General features: G+C 36.9%; 1 protein-coding gene across 2 annotated transcripts in view; it reads left to right on the top strand.

Moving 5' to 3' along the window:
- The window catches only part of RORB (RAR related orphan receptor B), a 187,130-nt gene that overhangs the window by 114,856 nt on the left and 49,193 nt on the right, over positions 1-23,081 (top strand). For both annotated transcript variants that reach the window (XM_024555525.3, XM_024555515.3), the window contains exons 2-3: positions 16,673-16,758; positions 21,696-21,837. In XM_024555525.3, the coding sequence (XP_024411293.1) occupies positions 16,673-16,758; positions 21,696-21,837 (228 nt within the window). The remainder of the gene's footprint in view (positions 1-16,672; positions 16,759-21,695; positions 21,838-23,081) is intronic.

Here is a 23,081-nt window from a genome sequence, read left to right as displayed (position 1 = left end):
TTTGTGTTTTTTTCTCTCAAGTATTTTACATGTAAGTTAGTGAATAGTTTCCTAAACATACATTATTTCATAACACAGGCAGGCTCTGAACACTTGTTTTAAAATATTCTAGGGCAATATGATGCATGATTTATTGCCATGTTTTGATAGTACTACACAGCAATGAACAACAGTTGAAAATATTGAAATGTAAATTGACATAATTATTTCTTTCAAATAATATAAACCTTAGAACTGTTCAAAAAGTTACTAATTAAACGAAAACTTCTTCAAATATTATATAAACTTAGAATTTCATCTTCCCAGAGTGCTTAGAGCTTCCTTGTGCTTGTATTTTTAGAAAGGAATATTATTTCAATGTAATTATTCATTAATTTCAGAATATATATATTCAAAACTTTATTCATAAAATAAGTGATTGCCAGCAGATCTCAGTTCCGACATTAATGGAGTCTTTAAACAACTAGTCAGGCTTACAACTGACAGATTTACTCAGGATATTGTTGCTGTTGTTATTTAGAAATTAATAACACTGGACATATTAATGTCTATGTACTTAATCCTCTTTGGGTCTGAATTACAGTTAGCAGAGGCTACCAGCTGAACATAAATGTTCTTCTCTCCACTGATTTGGTATTAAAGAAAAACGAACAAAATAACCCATAATGTCCCCTCTCTGGTAAAATTACATAAACACATTGTTTGATTTTAGGAGCTTATTTCTCTGTGAGTACACACACAACTCATTTTTTTAATGCACTGCATGAATAAATGTGTCTTTGCATTTTGCAGATAATTTAAATTTTACTGAAATTAAAAGGAATACTCTATATTAAAGCTACAGTTATTTTTAGGTTTCTACAGTAGAATACTTGGTGCTATGTTTAGCAATTTCTGGTTTTCACCAGTCTTTTTTCTCTAGTACTTTCCTCTATTATTATTTTTCCCAAAAATAAATGTTTCTCCTGCTTTTGAAGTAATTCAAACCTCTCAAGAAATGACCAAAAACAACAACATGAATACTTTCTCCTACCAATTCACTCCACCAGGTAGCATCAAAATGCCTTTAGTAGAAACTGATGTATAAGAAACCCAGCTAGCAAAGGACAACCGTAAACATCTCCATGCAAATGCTATTATAAACTATCAAACGGTGGTTGTGAATTTTCTGCTTGTAGAAAAACATGCTCAAAAGGAGGAAACTTGCCAATATGGAATTTGAAAATCACAGTATCTATTCATACTACTTGGTCACCGTGTTCATACCACCCCTCCACCAGCAGCTTACGTAAACGCTGAATAAAGCTGTTGGAGATCACGCGCAGCATGCTGGATCTGATGAGCTCAAAAATAAGGTAGCTTGGGTCCTATCATATTTAGGATTATGCTGGTAATCTCCTTAGCGAAAGTGTGCAGTATCAGCAGAACAGGCACTTCAGTCTTCGAGGTAGCCTTGCACTAATAATTCCGCATGTGTTGGGTGGCTAAACCTTTGCCTACATTGATACGGGCCCTTGTGTTGTGTAGCACAGGGCGACATTACAAAAGCGAGCTTCCAGAGTGACATCTTAAATTATGCAGAGGAGAATATCTTCCCTTATTTTCTATGTGTCCCCTCTTTTGAGAAAGGCCAACTATGTAAGTGCCTCGGCCTGCGAGGCAGTCAACGGGGTCCCCCGATATACCTGCAACGGATGAAAAGGGATGGGACAGGAGGCGCGAAAGAACGACAGCAAGACAAAGGATTCTGATCAAGCTGCAAATTTATTTCAAAATGGAGGGAGTTATATAGAGGAGGGCAGTAGAGGAAGTGCAGTGGATAGGTGGCTTCAAAGCGTGCTCTAGCCTGCGATTGGCCGGGGGGTGCATGGCGGGCGCGTGATCAAGGCACTGATTGGTGTGCCAGCTGCATGTCCAGGGGGGGGTTTCTATGGCTCCTGACCCCTGTTATTCGGGCGCAACCTTCAGGTCTGATTGTATCAGCCTGTTTCAGGCTTATCCTAGCCCCCAACATGTAAGAATGAACTAAACCCTAACATCCCTTTCTCCAATCTTTGAACTCATTCTTTTCCGTAGAGATGAAATAAAAATTAAGATTTCCTCTTCAATCTTATTTCTTTTTATTTCAAGATTCAATGCTGAAGTAATGGGGGCTGAATTACAAATTTGTTAGAACATAAATGATATAATAATGTAATTCTTAATGCAGAAACTTGTGATATATTTTGGTATTGTAGCATTTTCTACATTAAAAACAAAATCAAAGCTCTTAAGGATAATCCACAAAATGATTCCTAAAATCTGGGTTCTTATACAATGATCACTGGTGCCATTGTATGTCCAACGTGTTTTCCCATAAGTGAAAACTCCCTAATGTCCTGTTGGAGTGCCTATTCACACAATTTTACCCTCAATCAACCCTCTGATGGCAAAGGAAGTCTTTGAGGCTACTGATAGTGATTGTTCCTTTTCCATTTCTCTCTCTCTCTCACTCATACATATAACAGCTGTAAATATCTCACCTACTTTCTAAATTTTGTTTTCGTAATTATTTGTCACATTCATGGATAAAGGCCTATTAAAAAACAGAAGTGTCTGTAAATATGACAGAGTGACAAATAATACTACTGTTTAGTTTTGGGCCATTTAAGCAAATTGTAGGATGTTATAAGCCAGTTAAAGTTATTATTATTGTACATTAAGAAGAAAAATGTTAATATGATACTAATGTTCTCATCATATGTGGACATCGTCCTCATGTGGGAAGTAATCTATTCAGGTATCTCGTGTGAAGATGAGATGTCACATTTATTGTACAAGGTTCCTCTTTGCAAGAACAAAGTTATTGAAATTAGATTCTGATCACTCTACTTTAGAATGTATTTTTGTCCTTTCTCCAGTAGTCCTACCTTGTCTCTTTTTTAACAATGATCACACTTCAAGAGATTGTCTTTCTTTGTCACCCAGCAGAGACATGTTTATCTTATTTTTGTATTTTCTGAACAAGTGCTGGGAACTTCAGGGATGGTCTCTACCACTTCTATCAATGAAGAGAATGAGAAGTATTGTGTGCTTTCCACCCAAACTTTAGGTACTTGGGGTTTTCTTGGTGCATGTGTTTTTAATCAGTGATCCTCTTCTAACCTTTGAATTGTCTACCTTCAAATATATTATTTAATAGCTTTATTTTTATATTCATCAAGTATTTCCCCATTAATTGGTCTTTTCAGGTATTCTTGAAAACAAATATAGTATAATATCCACATTTTAGACCACAGTGAACTATAATACTACATTGAACCGTGTACAATTGACAATGTTGACTATTTGCACAAAAAGGTGACAATTTCATGTGGTTTAATCTGACATGACTACAGATAAAAGAACAGTAGTTTGATAATTCTAAAAGTATTCTGTTACTATTTATTTTTAAATTATATTTTATTGTTTATACTACTACAATTGTCCCAATTTTCCCCCATAGCCCACCCCCACCCAGCCTCCCCACTCCCTCAGGCAATCCCCACACCATTGTCTATGTCCATGGGTCATGCATGTATGTTCCTTGGCTACTCTCTTCCCTATGCTGTACTTTACATCCCCATGAATATTCTGTAACTACCTATTTGTACTTCTAATCCCTCTACCCAATCTCCCAACCTGCCTTCTATGTGGCAACAATCAAAACATTCCCTGTGTCTATGATTCTGTTTATATTCTCCTTGCTTTTTTAAATTTAAGCTTTATTATAGTTTCCATTACCATTTAGTCCCCCGGATAACCCCCTGCCCCCAGCAATCACCACTCTGTTGTCCATATCCATGAGTCCTTTCTCCTTTTTGCTCAATCTCTCCACCCCCTAACCTCCACTCACAAGATGCCATCCTGCTCTCCCTTTATGAGTCTGTCCAGTATGTTCAGTATGTTCATTAGATTGCACATATGAGTGACATCATATGGTATTTGTCTTTCTCTGACTGGCTTATTTCACTTAGCATAATGTTCTTTAGGTTCATCCATATTGTCACAAAGGGTAAAATTATCTTCTTTTTTATGGTTGAGTTCTATTCCATTGCCTAAATACTCCATAGTTGTTTCATCCACTCATCTACTTACTGATAGACACTTGGGCTGCTTCCATTCTTGGCAATTGTGAATAATGTTGCAGTGAACATAGGGGTGCTTATGTTCTTTTGAATTAGTGTTTTGGGTTCCTTTGGATAAATTGCCAGAAGTGGGATCACTGGGTCAAAAGGCAGATCCATTTTTAATGTCTTGAGGTATCTCCACACTGCTTTCCACAGTGGCTGCACTAGTCTGCATTCCCACCAACAGTGCAAAAGGGTTCCCTTTTCTCCACATCCTGGACAGCACTTGTTTGTTGTTTTATTAATGATAACCATTCTGACAGGTGTAAGATGGTATCTCATTATGGGTTTTATTTGCATTTCTACAGTGATTAGTGACATTAACCATCTTTTCATATGTCTATTGGCCATCTATATGTCCTCTTTGGAGAATGTTTATTCAGGTCCTTTGCCCATTTTTTAATTGGGTTGTTTGTCTTTTTGGTGTTCAGTTTTGCAAGTACGCTATAAATTTTGGATATTAACCCCTTATCAGATGAATCAGTGAATATGTTCGTCCATTCTGTGAGTTGTCTTTTTATTTTGTTGATGATTGCCTTTGCTGTGCAAAAACTTTTTAGTTTGGTATAGTCCATTTGTTTATTTTTTTTCTTTTGTTTCCCTTGTCTGGGGAGATGTATCCAATAAAAAAATTCTATGAGCAATGTCCAACATTTTACTGCCTATGTTTTCTTTAGGATTTTTATGGTTTGGGGTCTAAAATTTAAGTCTTTTTGTATTTATTTGTCTGTGGTGTAAGAAGGTGGTCTAGTTTCATTTTTCTACATGTATCTGTCCAATTTTCCCAGCACCATTTACTGAATAAACTATCTAGTTCATTGTATGTGCTTGCTGCCTCTGTCAAATACTAATTGAAGATAAAGGTGTGGGTTTATTTCTGGGCTCTCTATTATGTTCCATTGATCTATGTGTTTGTTTTTATGCCAGTACCATGGTGTTTTGATTACTATGGTCTTATAGTATAGTTTGTTATTAGGTAGAGTGATTCCTCTAATTTTGTTCTTCTTTCTTAGGATTGCTGTTGCTATGTTAGGCCTTTTGTGGTTCCATATACATTTTTGAAATGTTTTGTAATTCTTTGAAATACATCATTGTAATCTTGATAGGAATCATGTTGAATCTATAGATTGCTTTGGGTAGTATGGACATTTCAGTGATATTAATTCTTCATATCCATGAACACAGTATTTGCTTCTGCTTACTTGTATCTTCTTCAGTTTCTTTCTTCAGTGTCTTATAATTTTCCAACTACAGATCATCCATGGATAGGCTTATTCCTAGTTTTTATTCTTTTTGTTTTAAAAAAAATAAAACAAACAAACCTTGTTTGTTTATTTTGTTTTTTATATTCAATTTTTGATAAATATGTATTTATTGTCACTTTATTGTTCATATTTTTTTATCTTCTTTTCTTCTTAAAGAAGACCCTTTAACATTTCATATAATACTGGTTTGGTGGTGATGAACTCCTTTAGCTTTTCCTTGTCTGGGAAGCTATTTACATGTCATTCAATTCTAAATTATAGATTTGCTTTGTAGAGTAATCTTTGCAGTAAGTCCTTGCTTTTAATCCTTTGCATATTTCTTGCCAATCCCTTCTAACCTGCAAAGTTTCTTTTGAGAGATCAGTTGACAGTCTTATGGGAGTTCCATTGTAAGTAACTAACTGCTTTTCTCTTCCTGCTTTTAAGATTCTCTCTTTGCAGGGGAAGGATCAAGATAAGGAACATGTATAAAGGACCCATGGGCAAAGACAAAGGGGGGAGGATTGAATATGGGAGGTGGGAGGTAGGTAGGGCAGGGGAGAGTAATGGAGGAAAATGGGGACAACTGTAATTGAACAATAAAAAATTCTCTCTTTGCATTTAGCCTTTGGCATTTTAATTATGATATGTCTTGGTGTAGGCATTTCTGGGTTCATCTTGTTTGGGACTATCTGGACTTCCTAGACTTCACCAAGTTAGGAAAGTTTTCTGACATTACTTTTTCAAATAAGTTTCCAATTTCTTGTTCTCTCTCTTCTCCTTCTGGCACCCCTATAATGCAAATATTGGTGTGCTTGAAGTTGTCCCAGAGGATCCTCACACTATCCTCATTTTTTTTTTTGGAGTCTTTTTCTTTTTTCTGTTCTAATTAGTTGTTTTTTAATTCCTTATGTTCCAAACCATTGATCTGATTCTCGGCTTTATACACTCTACTCTTTTTTCACTGTAAATTGTGCTTTATTTCAGTTAGTGTATATTTTGTTTCTGAACAGATCTTTTTCATGCTGTTGAGGTTCTCACCAAGTTCATTGAACATCCTTATAACCAGTGTTTCGAACTCTGCACCCAGTAAATTGCTTGTCTCCATTTTGTTTAGTTCCTTTTCTGGAGTTTTGTTCTACTCTTTCACTGGGGCCATGTTTCTTTGTCTCCTCATTTTGGCAGCCTCCATGTGTTTGTTTCTGTGTATTAGGTAGAGCTGCTATGTCTCCCAGGCTTAGTAGTGTAGCCTAATACAGTAGGTATCCTATAGAGTCCATGGCACCGCTCCCTCTATTACCCAAGCTGGGTACTCAAGGTGTGCCCACCCTGTTGGCTGTGTATGCCCTCCTGTTGTAGTTGAGCTTTGATTGCTATTGGCAGTCCCAGGTCAGCCACAGCCTGTGTTCTGTCCAGGGTCACACAGCATGTCTTTCCCTTCCAGGTTCATTTAGTGCTCATCTCAGTTTGCCCTGTATTTAGGTTATTCAGACTATGTGGATATGTACAATCATTGTATTCATTTTGAATATAGAAACTTGCTTTTGCATATATCCGTGCCCTAAAGCAAACAAATGTTCGGTGAATAATTGATATTAAAATATTCCTTACTTGTCTTTGCTAGGGAGTCTCAGATGAGACTATCTCAAAGAAGCACTTTTGTGTAAATCAATTTTTTATAATAATAGAAGTTTTACTACACTTTTAGATTTACAGAATAATTGAGCAGAGTCCTGTATATCCACCCACCCCCACATACAATTTCCTTTGTTTTTAATATCTTGCATTAGTGTAATATATTTGTTACAATTAATGAACCATACTGATATATTATTTTAACTATAATTCATAGTTTATAGTAAGTTTCATTCTTTTATTGTACCTTTCAGGTATTGACAAATATGTAGACATTTATCCATAATTACACTACTATACAGAATATATGCATTACCCTAACAATTCTCTGTGTTTTACCTACTTCTCCCACTTCCCTCCCCTGAGCCTATGACAGCCACTGATTTTTTTTTTACTATCTTTATAGTTTTGCCATTTCCCAAATTTAATACAGTTGAAATTATATATAGTTTGTTAAGGCCAGCTTCTTTCACCTAGCAACATACATATGTTTCCTCCATGTCTTTTCATGGCTTGATAGCTCATTTCTTTTTATCATTAGATGTACAATTGTTAGCTTATCCACTCACCTATTGTTATCTTGTTTCTTTCCATTTCGGGGGCAATTATGAATAAAGTTGCCATAAACACTTGTGTGCAGGTTTTTGTGTAGATGTGAGTTTCAACTCAGTTGGTAAAAACCTAAGACCACAATCGCTGGGTCATATGGTAGACCATGGACATTTAGAAACTGTTAAACTACCTGTCAAAGTGGCTGTATCACTGTATTCCCACCAGCAACAAATAAGCACTTCCTTTTGCTCTGCATCCTCACCAGCATTTGTAATTGTCAGGGTTTTTTTATTTTATTTTAGTCATTCTAATGAGTATGTAGTGGCATTGCATTGTTGTTTGAATTTGTAATTCTTTAATGACATATGACGTTGAGCATGATTTCATATGCTGATTTGCCATCCATGTGTCTTCTTGGATAAGGTGTCTGTTCTGATATTTTGCCAATTTCTTTGAATTTAAAGAGCTCTTTGAATATTTTGGCTTCAAGTCCTTTATCATTTATGTGTTTTTCAATATTTTTATCTCAGTCTGTTGATTGTCTCTTCATGCAATTTGATTTTTAACACAAAATAGCTCTATTTTTTCATCTTCTGAAAAGAGCCTTTTTATCTCTTTTTGAATTTTTCTCAGGGAATGAACTCTGCCTGGTCACTCTGAATCATCGTGTGATCTGGTGTGTAGAGTTCCTCCATCCCTGCTCTCCTTCTGGGAAGGTAATGCTGCATAAACATAGCTGCCTGTCAAAGGTTCCAGCTAAATGGAGACTAGAGAAAGAGGCTCAGGAACAAATTAAGGAACTAAGGAGAGACAAGGTTTTCATGGAAGCAAAATAATTGTTTTCTTCTTTTTGTAACTGGAAAAAATAGCTATCAAGTAGAGTACATATCTTCTTTTTTATACATAGTTCTCTTTACAGAGAGTTGGAGTTTGGGGCAGACACCCTAAGAGTTAAATTGTAGAATGCCTTCCCTTTCTCTCTTCCAGATCTTCTCAAAATTTACCATGTATGGGTATCACAGAGATATTGTTGCAATGAAGACTTTGATTATGTGGGTCTAAGGTAGGACCTAAGTGCTACACTTCTATCAAGCATCAGATAATGGTAATGATGCTGGTCAGGAACCACACTGTGAGTAGCCAGTCTAAGGACAGCATGATGATAGATGAGACGAAGGTGATGAGTATTAGCATGATGACAACTCAACTCTGTATTAATTAATCTGCCTCCAGAATTAACATGGATAGCTGAAATTAGTTCATTTCTGTTTCAAATACTGCTTGACCTCCTTGCCTCCACCAAAAGAAGAAAACTGTGTGCAATTCCATTTTTAAAATAGAAAAACTATTTTTAAAATCTTTTCAAGAGAGGCTTTTTCACACTGAGGATCCAGAGTGTGAGCTAGTGGCCACAACCCCAAGAGCAGTCCACAAAAGAGGGAGGACACACTGCCACGTGGTGTTTTAACGTGAAGAAGATGTAGGCACAGCTGACAATTGTTAAATCTGCAAAGGAAACCTTGTACACTGGGTGTTAATTACAGTGATGCACGATGTTTCTGGGAATACCCTGGCTTCTCTCTCTTCTGCCTTGTCAATTAATGACCAGGGAGTTTTGTAACTAATCCTTCAATTGTCTTACTGCCTTTTGAACAAAAGAGAAATGCCTAAAAAACAATAACAGAAAGACTTTTCCAGAATCCTGTGAAGTTTTTAATTTCCCTGAGTGCCAGAGAAGTTTAAAATTCCATCAGTTCTCATGGTGGCTACAACTATAATTACCTGGGCATCACAGAACAGTTCTTCTCAAACTTGAATGCTGCCCTGGGGGACTTGTTAAACAGCAAACTCTGATTCAATTGGTCTTGAATAAGTCTTGATAGTCTGCATTTCTAACATGCTCCCAGGTCATGCCAGTGCCCCTGGTCTTTGGACCACACTCTGAATGGTCAGGGAAGACATTAACTGCTTTCAACCTGAGTGATGTAAGGTCCTACACACACATTATCACATTATAATGAAAACTTTGACGGGGCAAGATGTATTTAATGGGAATTAATTCATAAATTATGAGTTTAAAACTACTATGTCTTATAAAAATGATTTTCTTTGTTTCAAGAGGAAATATTTAACTTATTATTAGTAATTGCCACTAATGATAATACTAATCACTGTCATTGTTCTTTATGGGTTACATTCTCTGTAATTTCAATTTTCTGGGGAGTTAGAGTAAGCAAACAACACTTTGGGAATAAAAGCTCCTATGGAAAAGACAAATCAACTCTCTTCATGATAATCTTACAAATCACGCTTTTGAAAAAGTCATTTTTTGCCATTAACATGTGATAGTAATTTTTTTTCTTACTCTAGTTTCCAATGATACATAGGTTAAGAAATTATAATATTATAAAAATAAATGTTAGCTTTGGCTCATTTAGAAGCTATCAACTGAATGGAGCAAAGTGCTCACACAGACTACCACCCAGAATATTACAGAGAAGAGTTTGAGAAGAGAGGGAGACCCCAAATGCTGATAGGTGTGAGGGCGTTGTAGTAGGAATTAGAGTGCACTGAATTTCGTGCACTATATCTGGTATTTAACCAGGAAGCTGGGATTCAGATGTTGTGCACCTGATGAGACATAGGTGAACACAAACCTGATCCAACATCAGAAATCTTTTAGAGTCACCATATGGCATGATATAAGGGCAAAAGCTCCAAGACTTACTTTTTTCCGTGAGTGTCATTTTTCCACACTTCCATCCCACCTGAGTCTTGGGGTTGTTTTCTGATAAAGTAAAGTTACAGTGGAACTAGATCTTAGAAACACCTGCTTCATCCTTTGCGTTTGTCGTCACAGGGCATTGGAAGATTTTATACATAATAGGAGTAGACACTTATCGGTCTTCAAGCAAAAAAAGGAAAGACTATAGGCAGTGACTTTAACTTGGATTTGCTACAAATGATAGATGAGATACAATTTGGGTAGAAGAGTTGCAACTTGGGCTACTGATTCCATCTACAAAAGGATTTTTAACCAAATGGTCAACTTTATTGGAAGTTTTTATATGGGTAAATTGTGCTTTACTCAGATATTAAGAGTTTTTCCTTCACTGTCCACTTTTAGTATAACTGTAAGATTCTGGGAAACAGAAACTAAGAGGCAAACCCAGTGTCCTGAAGTGGGAGTTATTGTAGACTGGGTAGATGCCTCTTATTTCCCTTAAGGAAAAAAAAGAAGGAGGTAGAAAACAAAAGATGCCACAGGTATGGCCCCAAAGCAAAAGTCAGGAAATGGAGAAAGAATTACTGGTCACTCCTTAGTATTTTCAGATTCTAACCATGTCCCAAGCTTTTATTTCTTTACAGATGGTTTACATGCTATCGAGAATTCCTACTTAATAACTTGATTCATTGAAAACTCAATGGAGCCTTATCGTATCATAGCAGAATCACCTGGGAGCCTATTCCAAAGTGTATATCCACTCCAATCTCAAGATCCTGATTTTTTCTCCTCACCCCACATAAGACAAACCAGTATTGCTTAAGGCCTCTTTTATAACAGGGAATATCAAATCTCTTGTTTGTCCTCACACAAAAAAAGAAAATCAATTTTAGGATCACTGCCTTAAAGAGTTATAAAAATTCTCCTTAGGCTCCATAGAAGATATAAAAAACAAATATGACCTGGACCCTGTCCTCAGTGGACATAAAATGCCCAGAATATAAAAATGATCAGGTTGAGTTGTAAGGTATGGAATGGTATCAATTGAAAGTCACAAGAGCACACGCAGCAAAAACGTTTTCTCAAAACAAAAAGTACATGAGCATCCCATTATTACTACTATTCCTGATTATTCCTTTTAAAAGTTAAGGTATTTTGATGGCTCAGAGTGAGACACTTCCTAGTTAACTCATTTGCCTAGATTAGTTTATCTAACTTAACACCTGCCTTTACAAGCAGGTGACTCTAAGGCAGCAGAGCAAAAGATATGTATGAGGTCTGTGCAGAAAGTATCCAGTCATGTAATGTGAAAAACAGAGAAATTTACTGAAAAAGATACAAGAGACAAGAAACATTATACCTAGGACAATGACACCTCAATCCCCCTCAGAGTAGGCACCTTGAGACCTCACACAGTTCTCCCAAAGTCCATCAGCTGCCCCATTACATTTTCCTGAATCTTACTGATGGTCTGAAATCCCTTCCTTTTCAAAGGTGATTTTAGTTTTGGGAAAAGTCAGAAGTCACAGGGAGCCAAATCTGGGCTGTAGGGGGGTTAAGTCACCTGGGTGATTTGATGTTTTGACAAAAAACTCTGCACAAGATGTGATGCCTGAGAGGGCGTGTTGTGGTGAAGCTGCCAATTGCCAGTTGCCCATAGCTGCAGCCTTTTGAATCATCTGAATAGTTTCCATGGAGGAATGTTCAAGCTTAATGTGAAATTTGATGCAGATTCGCTGCTCTACTCACTCAGTCATTTTGAATGAGAGGGTCACACAGTACACATGCTCATTCATTGGTATCTACTGCCCCCACTGACTAGTACAGTGAAGTCATCCTTGTTCACGCATGTGCATTCCAGTCCACTCTCCTTGGCTCAACAACGTTGGTGTTGAGTAAACCGTTCTTGTTATATTAACAATGGTTAGACCTTTTCTGGCCAGACCTCATACATTTTGATAAGCAGAATGAATTCAACACATAGAGGCTTTGTACCATGGGAAGGGGCTGTAGGGAAGGAAAGGCCTTCAGGAGGAGCTGGAAGGAGAGGACTGACACCTCCAAAGAAGAGACAAATTTCAACTAGTCTATCATTGTTAAATCAGATTTGCCTGCCAAAAATGGAGTATTAAATTAACTGTACTTCATAAATTGTCATCAAATAATTTTAATTTTGTGACTTTCTTTAACATTATAAGAATATCATTTTTAAAAAACTATATCTGATTGGTTTTATAAACTAAAAAATTAATCAGTAAATAAAATTTTAACTAAAGTTTTCACAAAAGATTACCAATAGAAAAGTATATGTGAGAGGAAGATAAAAGAAATGGAAAAGCTGAAAAATCAGGAGCATATCTCAAACCATCTCACAGAGCATTTCAGCTCCTCTGTTTGTCTCTCAGAGACTGCTATTTTTGAGTTAATCCATGAGTCAAGCAAAAGTATGAAAGTTGAACTCTCTCCTTAGTTTCCTTATCACACCATCATTGCAACAGCTGGTGAGGTCCAAGCCACTAAATCCCCCCTAGATGTTCAGCTTGTAACCATGATAGACAGCGTGTCTCCAGATCTGTACTCACTGAAAGGCAATTGCACCAGAGAGTATGGCCCATGCAGTGGAAGACATTTATAAATGGCAAATATGGAAGTGATCACATGACCTGTTGTCTTACTCAGTGTCTGAAATACTCTGTCTTGAAGATGTGCTTCATAAAATACATAGCATGAATGAAGAAGTTGTAACTCAGAAGCAGTTTATTTAAAATGAGAGAAAAGAATTATTTAAGTTTATCTTCAATGATTAATTAATTATTTAAATTATTTAAGTTTATCTTCATCTGTAATAAACCTCAGATGATCTTTTCTGCCTTAATAAGTAAAAATGACCCTAGGTTTTCCAAACTAGTAATCCCTTCCTGCACACAGCAACACACATATACCCTGTTAAGCAGTTTCTTTCTCTTTAAAAATACTGTTACAATGTTTATGGTTCTTCAGGACTACATGTTGAGCTAGGATTATAAATATGTATAAATATGCAGATCCTCTATCGAATCATTTCTTATCTCATTTGTATTTCCGAAGTTTATGAGATAACCTTTGTGGCTTTCAAAAACATCTTTTTGCATCCCAGGGGGCAAATTACCTCTATTTCATTTCCTTTAGAGTTAGATCATTTTATAATTAAGAACTTATTGAAGCAGATTCTCCCCATGTGTAAGTTACTCCCTGGGGAGTAATTTATGCAAAGAGTGCCTCTGACTTAATATCATATAAGCCTAACAACTGTACGATGGATACCTGGGATTCTTAGTCAATTTGTAATCGTTGCAAAGAAGTTACTGTTTGAAAGTTTATCGCTGTAAAAAATAACTTATAGGTACATTCATTTGGTATTTTTAAGATAGGATTTGTAATAAAGGAATAATAATATGGCTTCAATTTCTTGTCCAAAAGATTTGAAACACCAGTTAACAACAATGCTGATGATGATGACAGAGACTGACATTTTGTAACTCTATTTACAAGCCACTTCTACATAAAACATCTTATTTAATCCTCACAAATCTATGAAGTTTGTCAGCTAAGCTTCATAAACAGAAAACAAGATCAGAGATTTTATCTTTGCCACAAAATCAAGGAGAAGAGAACAGAATAGAATGACATTGAATATCTCATTTTTTCCACATCACAAAATCTTGAAAACAAATACTAGTTAATGTAATCTAAAAACTCAAAGAATAGAAGCAAATAGAAATAGTTTGATAAGTACTGTAGTTGACTCTGTCTCTTCTAATTTATTTTTCATTATCTCTATAGCCAGTGCTCCTGGAATAATAAAGGAATTCAAAATTATATTCATACTTTATCTTTGTGGGAGGCAGAGAAAGGGTTACTAAATGAAGTATCAGGAAACTTGGATAATTTCTGGCTTTCATCTCCCAAGTCAACTCAAGGGCATTATTAACCACCTCAATTCTCAGTTTTCTCATAGAACATAACACTGAATTTTTTGCTTAGAAAGATAAACTGACTATGAAATATTTAATTTCAAAAATTTAATGTGCTCCTAAAGCAAAGTGTTCTGTTTTTTAATGTAGAAAACTATAAAAAATAGGGTTATGTCTTGCACACATTTGTTTTGTATGTTTAAGGGCTGGGAAACTGGAAAAGCATCCAAGTGGCACACTGATACACAAAGCATTTTGAAGCATATTTTGCATATTTTAAATCGAGAGTGGGAAAAGCAAATCTTTCTAGTGTGTATAATTTTAACAACACTTAGAATACTTTCAGAGGCATAGGAATTACAATACTACAATCTAGGTAAAGTTTATCTAATGAATTCATCCATAACCTTGACGCTGATGACTTAAAACCATCTTTCCAAGATCTGTATACTGGCGCCTATAAGATATCACACCAAATTACACCCATGCAAAATGGAAATCCCGTGCCCCACCATCATCCACAAAGCAGTTGCCTTACTGACATCCCCACTGTTGTCCAGCCTACTATTTAATCTCTCTCTCAGGTTCAGAAAGCTTAAAGTCACCATCTTCTTCAATTTCTACCTCTGTGTCCTTTCTATCATGTGTCTTCTCAGCTCTACCTTTAAACTATATTCCTATTTGCCTCTTCCTCTCCATTTACCCTGCTACCAATGTAATCCCCACTCTCATCTCCTAACATCCAGGTTAGGCATGGCCTTTTAGTTGGTTTTCCACATGTTCCTGGTTAGCCTGCTGAACTCACCTTTGTAAGGTACCCAAACTACCACTTTCATCATTTCTTTCCCCTGTTCACTTCCTTGATTCCTTATGGCCAGCAGTATCAGCTGAAAATCCCCCGCCTGTCAGTAGCTCCGTAATCTGATATTACTTCCTCTATCTAACCATATGGCCCAAGTTTCCATTAGAGCCACGCTTATTGTCTCAATAATTACTAACCACATCATTCCAAACTTCCTTCTATCATTTCAGACCTCCTTTATTCTATATGACTTATCGAAATGCCCTTTGCCTTTCTCTTCAGGCTAACTAAATTATAGGCAATCTTCAAAATCAACCAAGCTGTCTTCATTTCCAGTGAAACTATTTCAGTTCCTACTGAAGTCGTAGTCAGTACCCACATAGTTTACCATTTTTGTCTCTGATTTCTCTGTGTATTAATTGTGTTTTAGTAATTAGACTATTGTGTCATTAGTATATCATATCTTATGAAAGCAATATTTATTATTTTAGTGGACATACAGAGTATGCTCAATAAATATTTGACTGACTTATCATTGGTATTTTCACAAGTAAACATTCAGCTACATAATGCATTGGGTTGGCCAAAAAGTCCGTTTAGTTTTTTCCATAAAATAAAAGGCACATTTTTCATTTACACCAATAACTTTATTGGTTTGGATATCTTCAGTATGTTGGCTATGTCCTGCTATTGGCTTCTAGTGGGCAGAGGCAAGGGGTGCTGCTAAACATCTTCCAATGCATAAGACAGCCAAGAATTATTTTACCAAAATGTCAATAGTTCCAAGAACTATTTGACATTTTTGACACGTTCAAACCACTTTTGACACATTCGATCAGTCACAACACCTTCTCCAAACACTGCACAAATCTCTTACTGCATTTCAGTTGCATTTTTACCTTTCTTGAAATAATAAAGCATAATATGCTGAAAGTGTTGTGTATCTTCTTCCATCTTCAATATTAAATAAGTGGCTGCATGAAAGTTCACCAATTTTGATGCTTTTTTTAAATGCATACTGATATAACAGCTGTCAAAATACAATCTAACAAAATTGTTTCAAATGAAGTTAAAGAAAACTGGGCACTACTAGAGCCATCATATGGAAAAAACTAAATGAATTTTTTGGTCAACCCAATAAAAAAAGTCACCACCACCTGCTCCACTTTTGCTTTTATTTATCTATCTTAAAACTATTGAAATAAGGCAATGTGATAACTCTCCCTGACAACGCTTGAAGTGTAAAATCAAAAAAAAAAAAGAAGTCTCAGGTCCCAGGGATTTTTGACTCACATTATTTCAAGGTCAAGGTTACAAAGGATGAAATGATGACAGCAAAAGTTTACAAAACTTCTGGTCCCTGTTTTTTGTTTTGTTTTGGGGTTTTTTTTTTTGGAAAAAGCAAACAAGATAACAAGATGCATTCCGTTTCAATTAGAAGAAGCTTCAGGAGGCCATTCAAATGAGAGTGGATGACCTCACACCACACCCTCAACCCCACCCCGGTGTTTTTAAACACTAAAGCCCTGGCAGGGAGAGGTGGAGAGGGAGGTAGAAGGGTAAAAGTAAGAAGAAAACTCTCTGAGCTCAAAATGCCTGTTTTCCCTTTTCAGCACAAATTGAAGTGATACCATGCAAAATTTGTGGTGATAAGTCCTCCGGGATCCACTACGGAGTCATCACGTGTGAAGGCTGCAAGGTATGGGACTTTGACACGGCACTGCCCCCAGCATCCATGTTTGCCTCAGGCATCTGGGTGCTTCATGATGCATGTGGTGACACCTTTTTAAAGAGGGCCTGCTATAGGATTCTCGTGTCTGCTGCTGACATTCGGGAATTCTTGCTTGATGGGTGGGTGGGTTGATTTTCCATGCCTTGGCCTTTCACCTTTTTGCTATAGTCTAACTAACAGGTCAGCAGATGCTTGAAAATGGATTGTTATGTAAAAGCTTGAATTATTCACACTTACAGAGATATAAGTGCTGATTCTTGCCTTTTTAACAGTATTATCTCCAGTAAACTTCAGGGCATTTATTCCTATATGAAGGAACTATAGGTTAAATTCCGCAGCTGGTGTGGCTCAGTGGATTGAATGCTGGGGAATTTAACCTGTGAACCAAAGAGTCAAAGGGTCGCAGGTTGGATTCCTAGTCAGGGCACGTGCCTGGGTGGCAAGCCAGGTCCCCAGTAGGGGCCACTCAAGAGGCAACCACACATTGATGTTTCTCTCCCTCTTTTTCTCCCTCTCTTTCTCCTCGGTCTAAAAATAAATAAATAATTTTTTTAAAAAATAAAAAGGATTGTAAGCTAATGGGCTTATATTTATTTATCTGCTTGAGAAAGAAGGTAAAGTAGCAGTTGTAATATGCTCGTGGCCATCCTTTATTCTCACATTCCAGAAAAATTAAGAAAAAAAACTGGAAGTGTGAAATGTTAGAAGTAGACCGGATAATCTCTAAATTAATTAAAAAGCACCTGCCCAACCTGCTCATGTTTCAGTGAGACCCTGAGGTATAAACAAGACTATGTCATTTGGCCAATGTCACTGATCCAGTGAGAGAACACGGTCAGCACACGGGCTTTTTCATTCTGGGTTCAGTGTTCCCCCCTAAGACAGAGACAATCAATTCTACCAAGCCCAGTCAATGCCTATGGGCAAGTCGCTTTTAAAGTACAAAGCTGAGATAGATAGATGATAGATAGATAGATGATAGATAGATAGATAGATAGATAGATAGATAGATAGATGATAGATAGATAGATGATAGATAGATAGATGATAGATAGATAGATAGATAGACGATAGATGGATAGATGATAGATAGATAGATAGATAGATAGATAGATAGATAGATAGATGATAGATAGATAGATAGATAGATAGATAGGAAGGAAAAAGTAAGGGGGATAGTAGTTAACATAGACCTAATCTAAAATAAGAGAAATTTAAAACTTAAAAGTAAATTTGTTAAATTAATCCTTAGAAGGAAAGAAAGTGCGAGTGACTAAATATCAAGAGGGAAATAAAAGCAGTGCCACAATTAATTTTAAAAGGCAATGTGTAACCAGAACAAATACAATGCAGCTGCGGTCTGGTAGGGGAAAGAGATATGCTGGCAAAGTTACTGGTAAAAGCAGTTATATTTATGATCAAAAAAATGCAAGAGATCAAATCATTAATTTAAGGTCAGTAAACTGAAAGATGTAGCACAATCATAGATTATGAGAACCAACCTTAATCTTAAGACTTCAGTAGTGCTTTGTGAAAAATTGGCAGTTTTATCATAGTCTCAAAAAAGCATGATTCCTAGAACTCAAACTGGAGGGAAGAAAAGAAAAAGGAATGAATGAAAATAACATTGGGGAAGGGTGCAGAGAGGGGAGAATACCATTATTAATATGCTAACCCATCAACATCCGGACCTGCTTTAGAAGTGATTTGCGATAATCCGTATTTGAACATCATGAGATGTGCCTTTCACTGCTTTTCTGCAGACCCACAGGTAAGAACTGCATGTTATCCACCTTAATACAATTTATTCAACACATCAGAAGAAACAGTAAAGCAAAATTACAAATCAGAAATTTTTGACCCTCCCAGAATCAGTTCTTACTGCTGGGCAAGTAGTTTTCTTTGTAAACACAAATAATTTTAGAATCAGAACTCTCTCCAGTGAAAGCATTTCCACCACTGTGCTGGTTTATTGTGCAATTTTAAAAGCCTTGGTCTGGTTTACACAGGATCCAAAAACACATACCCATAGTCTCACTGCTTTTTAGACTAATATCAAAGTGGAGATGTATTGTGTTTCATTGCACAAGCTCTACTGGAAAATATCTGATTTCAAAAAATGAGGATATAAGTTCATGTTAGGGAGCAAAGCATTTAAAACAGTAATTTCCAAAAGATGTAACTACTGAGCAAATACATTCCAACAGGTCAATAGCCAGGGACAAGTGCTTCGGCTCCTGTCATCTTTCTAGTTAAGGGAGGAACCCACAGTCAAAGAAATTATGCTGTTATTCTGAAGCAAGCATACTCTGAGATTTTAGTCAAAATGACATTGTATGCCACACTTTTTTAATTTCATGGAAAAACCCACATTTGTAAATATGCTACATTTTCCTCCAAATAGTAAACGCAGGAAAAGCTGTTTAGAATAAGATGTTGATGTCAGCACATTCAGTATCAAGCTCTGAATTTTCATAGTGCGGTTTTCCAGTCAGCATCAACAACCTGTTTTAAATAACATCAGTTCAGCTGGTGCACTTACTCAAACTTCTAGTCATTCAATAAAATTCGAAACAATTTCTTTTACATGCCAAATACCTCATATGCAATAATGAGCAATAGATAAGCAAGTAATGCCTCATAATTAATGTCAAATTGGCGTTAAATTAGGGCTGTAGCTATGACTTCAGAAAAGTCTCTTCTGTCAATTCTTGTGTTAAGTAAGTGACACTAGAGTATTCAAAGATTAAAAACTACCCACTTCTTTCCTAAAATGTAAATTCCTGATTATCTTTAATCAGTACGACTGGGCTGAGGTTATGTTTTCTGACAGCTTTTGTGGTGTGTGAAATACATCATTTCAGCCCCTGGGGGCTTGGTTGGAAGTGATCTCTATTTTAAGGGGCTCCATGAATTCATTAGACCTGGACAACCAAGTATCACATTCTACCATCACTGGTCCATTACATAAGTAATACACATGTATTTGTGGAGATGAAACTAATGTTTGTTGTTGGATGGCTTGGGGCTTACAACCAAAAGCCAGTTGGAGCTCTTTGTCTTTAAAAAGATACTTGGCTACATATCCACTTCGGAGCTTCTGCACAAGATAAGTCGAGCTCTCTTTACTGCTGAACCATATGGGAGTTTGAGACAAAGGAAAATCACTAATCTTAATCCTGTCTTTATTTAAACTTCTGGGAGTTTTTGTGTTAGCGTTGATTTTTAACATGTCCTGTTAAAATATTAGTTATCCTAATTACCAAGTCTTTCGGCAACCCTAAAATTTTATGTCCAAGGTGATTGCCTCTCTAGCCTCATCTCAGTCCCAGCCCCACTCTATATCCTGTTGATAGTAGAGGAAACACAGAAGCTATTTAAAGGAAGTCTAGTGACCTATTTCAAGCCTCTCAGCAAGATGGGTATGGAGCGTAACACCTAGAAATTTTCTAGTTTCCTCTAGGGAAAGACGTTACTGCAGGTTATCATTTCCCAAAATTTATCTTGGTCAGTCTCTAGACCACCACTTCATTCATAGCACTTTGCTCTTTTGCTGTATCGCAATTCAAGAGTAAAGGGTGATTGGGGGCTCTGACGTATGTGGCTCGGTTGGTTGGAGCATCGTCCCACGCACCAAAAGTTTGCAGTTTTGATTCCTGGTCAGGGCACATACCTAGGTTGTGGGTTTGACCCCCAGTCAAGCACTTATGGGAGGCAACCAATGGATGTTTCTCTCTCACACTGATGTTTTTCTCTCTCTCTTTCTCTCTCTTTCTCTGTCTCTCAAATCAACAAATATATTTTTTAAATTTTCTAAATAAAAATAAATAAAATAAAACAGTAATTAGGGAAACTGATTAAATGGGTAAATGATATACTTTCATATCTCTGGAGAAAATGTTTATTTTCCCAGTAGGGTTTTCTGTAAGATAATTGAGTCAAAGGGTATCCAAAGATTAAAAACATAATAAATGCAGCTGTGGCTTTATTCAGAAGGGTAATAAATGGTCTACAGAAGTTCATTTTGTACTGACAGGACCCAAACTTATTTACATGAAAACCTCCTGCATCACCATAGCCTGAGGCCAGGCATAAAGCAGTAATTCAGCTTTTACTTATTGCTTGTTTTTTATTGAACAGTTTATATACCATATTCTCTTATTCAAAGATGTGATGATTATAAGGTACATCACTGATTCAAAAACCAAACTCCCAGATGCATTCTGGCCAAATTCAAAAATTTTCAAATCAGCAAAAATGCATCTTAAAAACTAAGAAGATAGTGGCACATACTGAGCCCGAACTCCTCGATACTGCTATTGTAACCAACACCCCAAGTCCCTCAACCCACAGCACCCGACATAAGCCTGTATTATAGGCCCCATCAAGTTTTGTCATATCTGGCTTACAGGGACACTTCCCTCTGCCACTCCTTTCTCACTGCTCTTTGGGGCAGGAGCTCTGTTCTACTTTTCTTCACACAGAACACCATAGCTCGCAAACATCCGTAATAGACATTGAATGAATGAATGAATGAATGAATGAATAATACCATCATATCTCTGTAGATAGTATATTTTTCCTAGTAGAAATATCTGTAAGCTATCCTAAGGGAGATAAAAACTAAATTCAGTTATGTTCACTGTAGAAAATGTAGCAGACATATATGTTAATGGTCTCTGTTTCCATCCCAGTAACATCTTTCACAAGAGGAAAGCTAGAAAATTTCTAGGTGTTAAGCTCAATACCCATCTTGCTGAGAGGCCTGGAATAGGTCACTAGACTTCCTTTAAATAGCTTCTGTGTTTCCTCAACTATCAGAAAATGTAGCAGACATATATGTTAATGGTCTGTGTTTCCATCCTTATAAATCTATTTCCCTCCCATTCTTTTTTTCCCTCTAGGGATTCTTTAGGAGGAGCCAGCAGAACAATGCCTCTTACTCCTGCCCAAGGCAGAGAAACTGTTTAATTGACAGAACCAACAGAAACCGTTGCCAACACTGCCGACTGCAGAAGTGTCTTGCCCTAGGAATGTCAAGAGATGGTAAGGCATTGCCTTCCTACTTCCTACATAAAGAATGCTTTGTTGGAGTCTGTTTAAGCTGCTGGAAGAATTCTAGACAAAGGGAATGGGAGATAAGAAGAAAAAAATCATGTGCTTGTAGTGCATTAAGAGGAAAAGTAAGAACATATAAAAATATAGTATTGCCTATGAAATATGAAGAAAAGACTTTACTGAGCTTGTGGAGCAACCTGTGCTAACTAGGTTAGGTGAAAGCCACATAGGCCTAGATTGAGAGATGACCGGCTGTCCAGATTTGCCTGCAGATGAAGGGTTGGCTTCCTGGGACATGAGATTTTCAGAGCTAAAACTGGAATGCCCTAGGAAACTGGAACCATTTGTTTGCTTTGGTAAGTCTGACTCCACAGTTGTTTAGTATGTGGAGATGCTAAGGACGAGAATGCGTTTCTTTAGGAAGCCCAGAAGCTCCACTTGCTGCTCACAGCTATTCAGATAAAGACGTAGACTCTTCTGAGTCATGATGAAGATCCCAAATGCAACTGCAGCCGTCTGAGCCTTAGAAGGGTTGGGTAGGCAGAGTTCTTCTCAGAATGTGACTCAAGGGTGCACTTTCCTTCAGGCCCAACCCAAATGGGTGGCTTGACTCAACAAAGACCTTCTCAGATTAATAAAAGAGTGAAAATAAAAAACAAACAATTTCATCTAGCTGTTCTTCCATTTTTAAGCATTCATCAAAACTACTTATTTCTCCACTGCCACTGGCCACAGCACTCCTGCATCAGATTGTGAGCAGCCCTGAGTCTTGGGGCCATTTCTGTCTTGTTCCCACTGTATCCTCACGTCTGGTTAAAAGCAGGCACCTAAATGTTTGTTTAATGAACCATAGCATTCCCTTTTTCCTAGCGCCTGAGACACACACAGTGCCCCTGATACTTATTCCCTTTCTGTGAGGCATTGTGGATTCTGCGCTCCTGGTCACACTGTCTCTACTGAAGTTCAGCGTGGTGTGGACCCACTGCCATCAAAAACGAGAAAATAAATGCTTCCAGATTTTTTAAAGACTGGATAATTTGCATGTACTCTATCTTAGTATGAAGGGATTTTATGAGTTATTAAATTAAACATGGACCTTTCAGTCATTTGGATAAATTCACCTCCACATAGGTCTTGATATTTAGGCACATAAACAACTTACTTCTGAGCTTGCATTCTCCAAATAGTTATATTGTGAATCTTGGTTTATCTTTTCTCTAATTCTCAATCCA

This window comes from Desmodus rotundus, chromosome 1, assembly GCF_022682495.2.
Source record: "Desmodus rotundus isolate HL8 chromosome 1, HLdesRot8A.1, whole genome shotgun sequence".
Classification (NCBI taxonomy): domain Eukaryota; kingdom Metazoa; phylum Chordata; class Mammalia; order Chiroptera; family Phyllostomidae; genus Desmodus; species Desmodus rotundus.
Note: the sequence above shows the minus strand (reverse complement) of the source record. Positions and strands in the feature narration are given on the sequence as shown.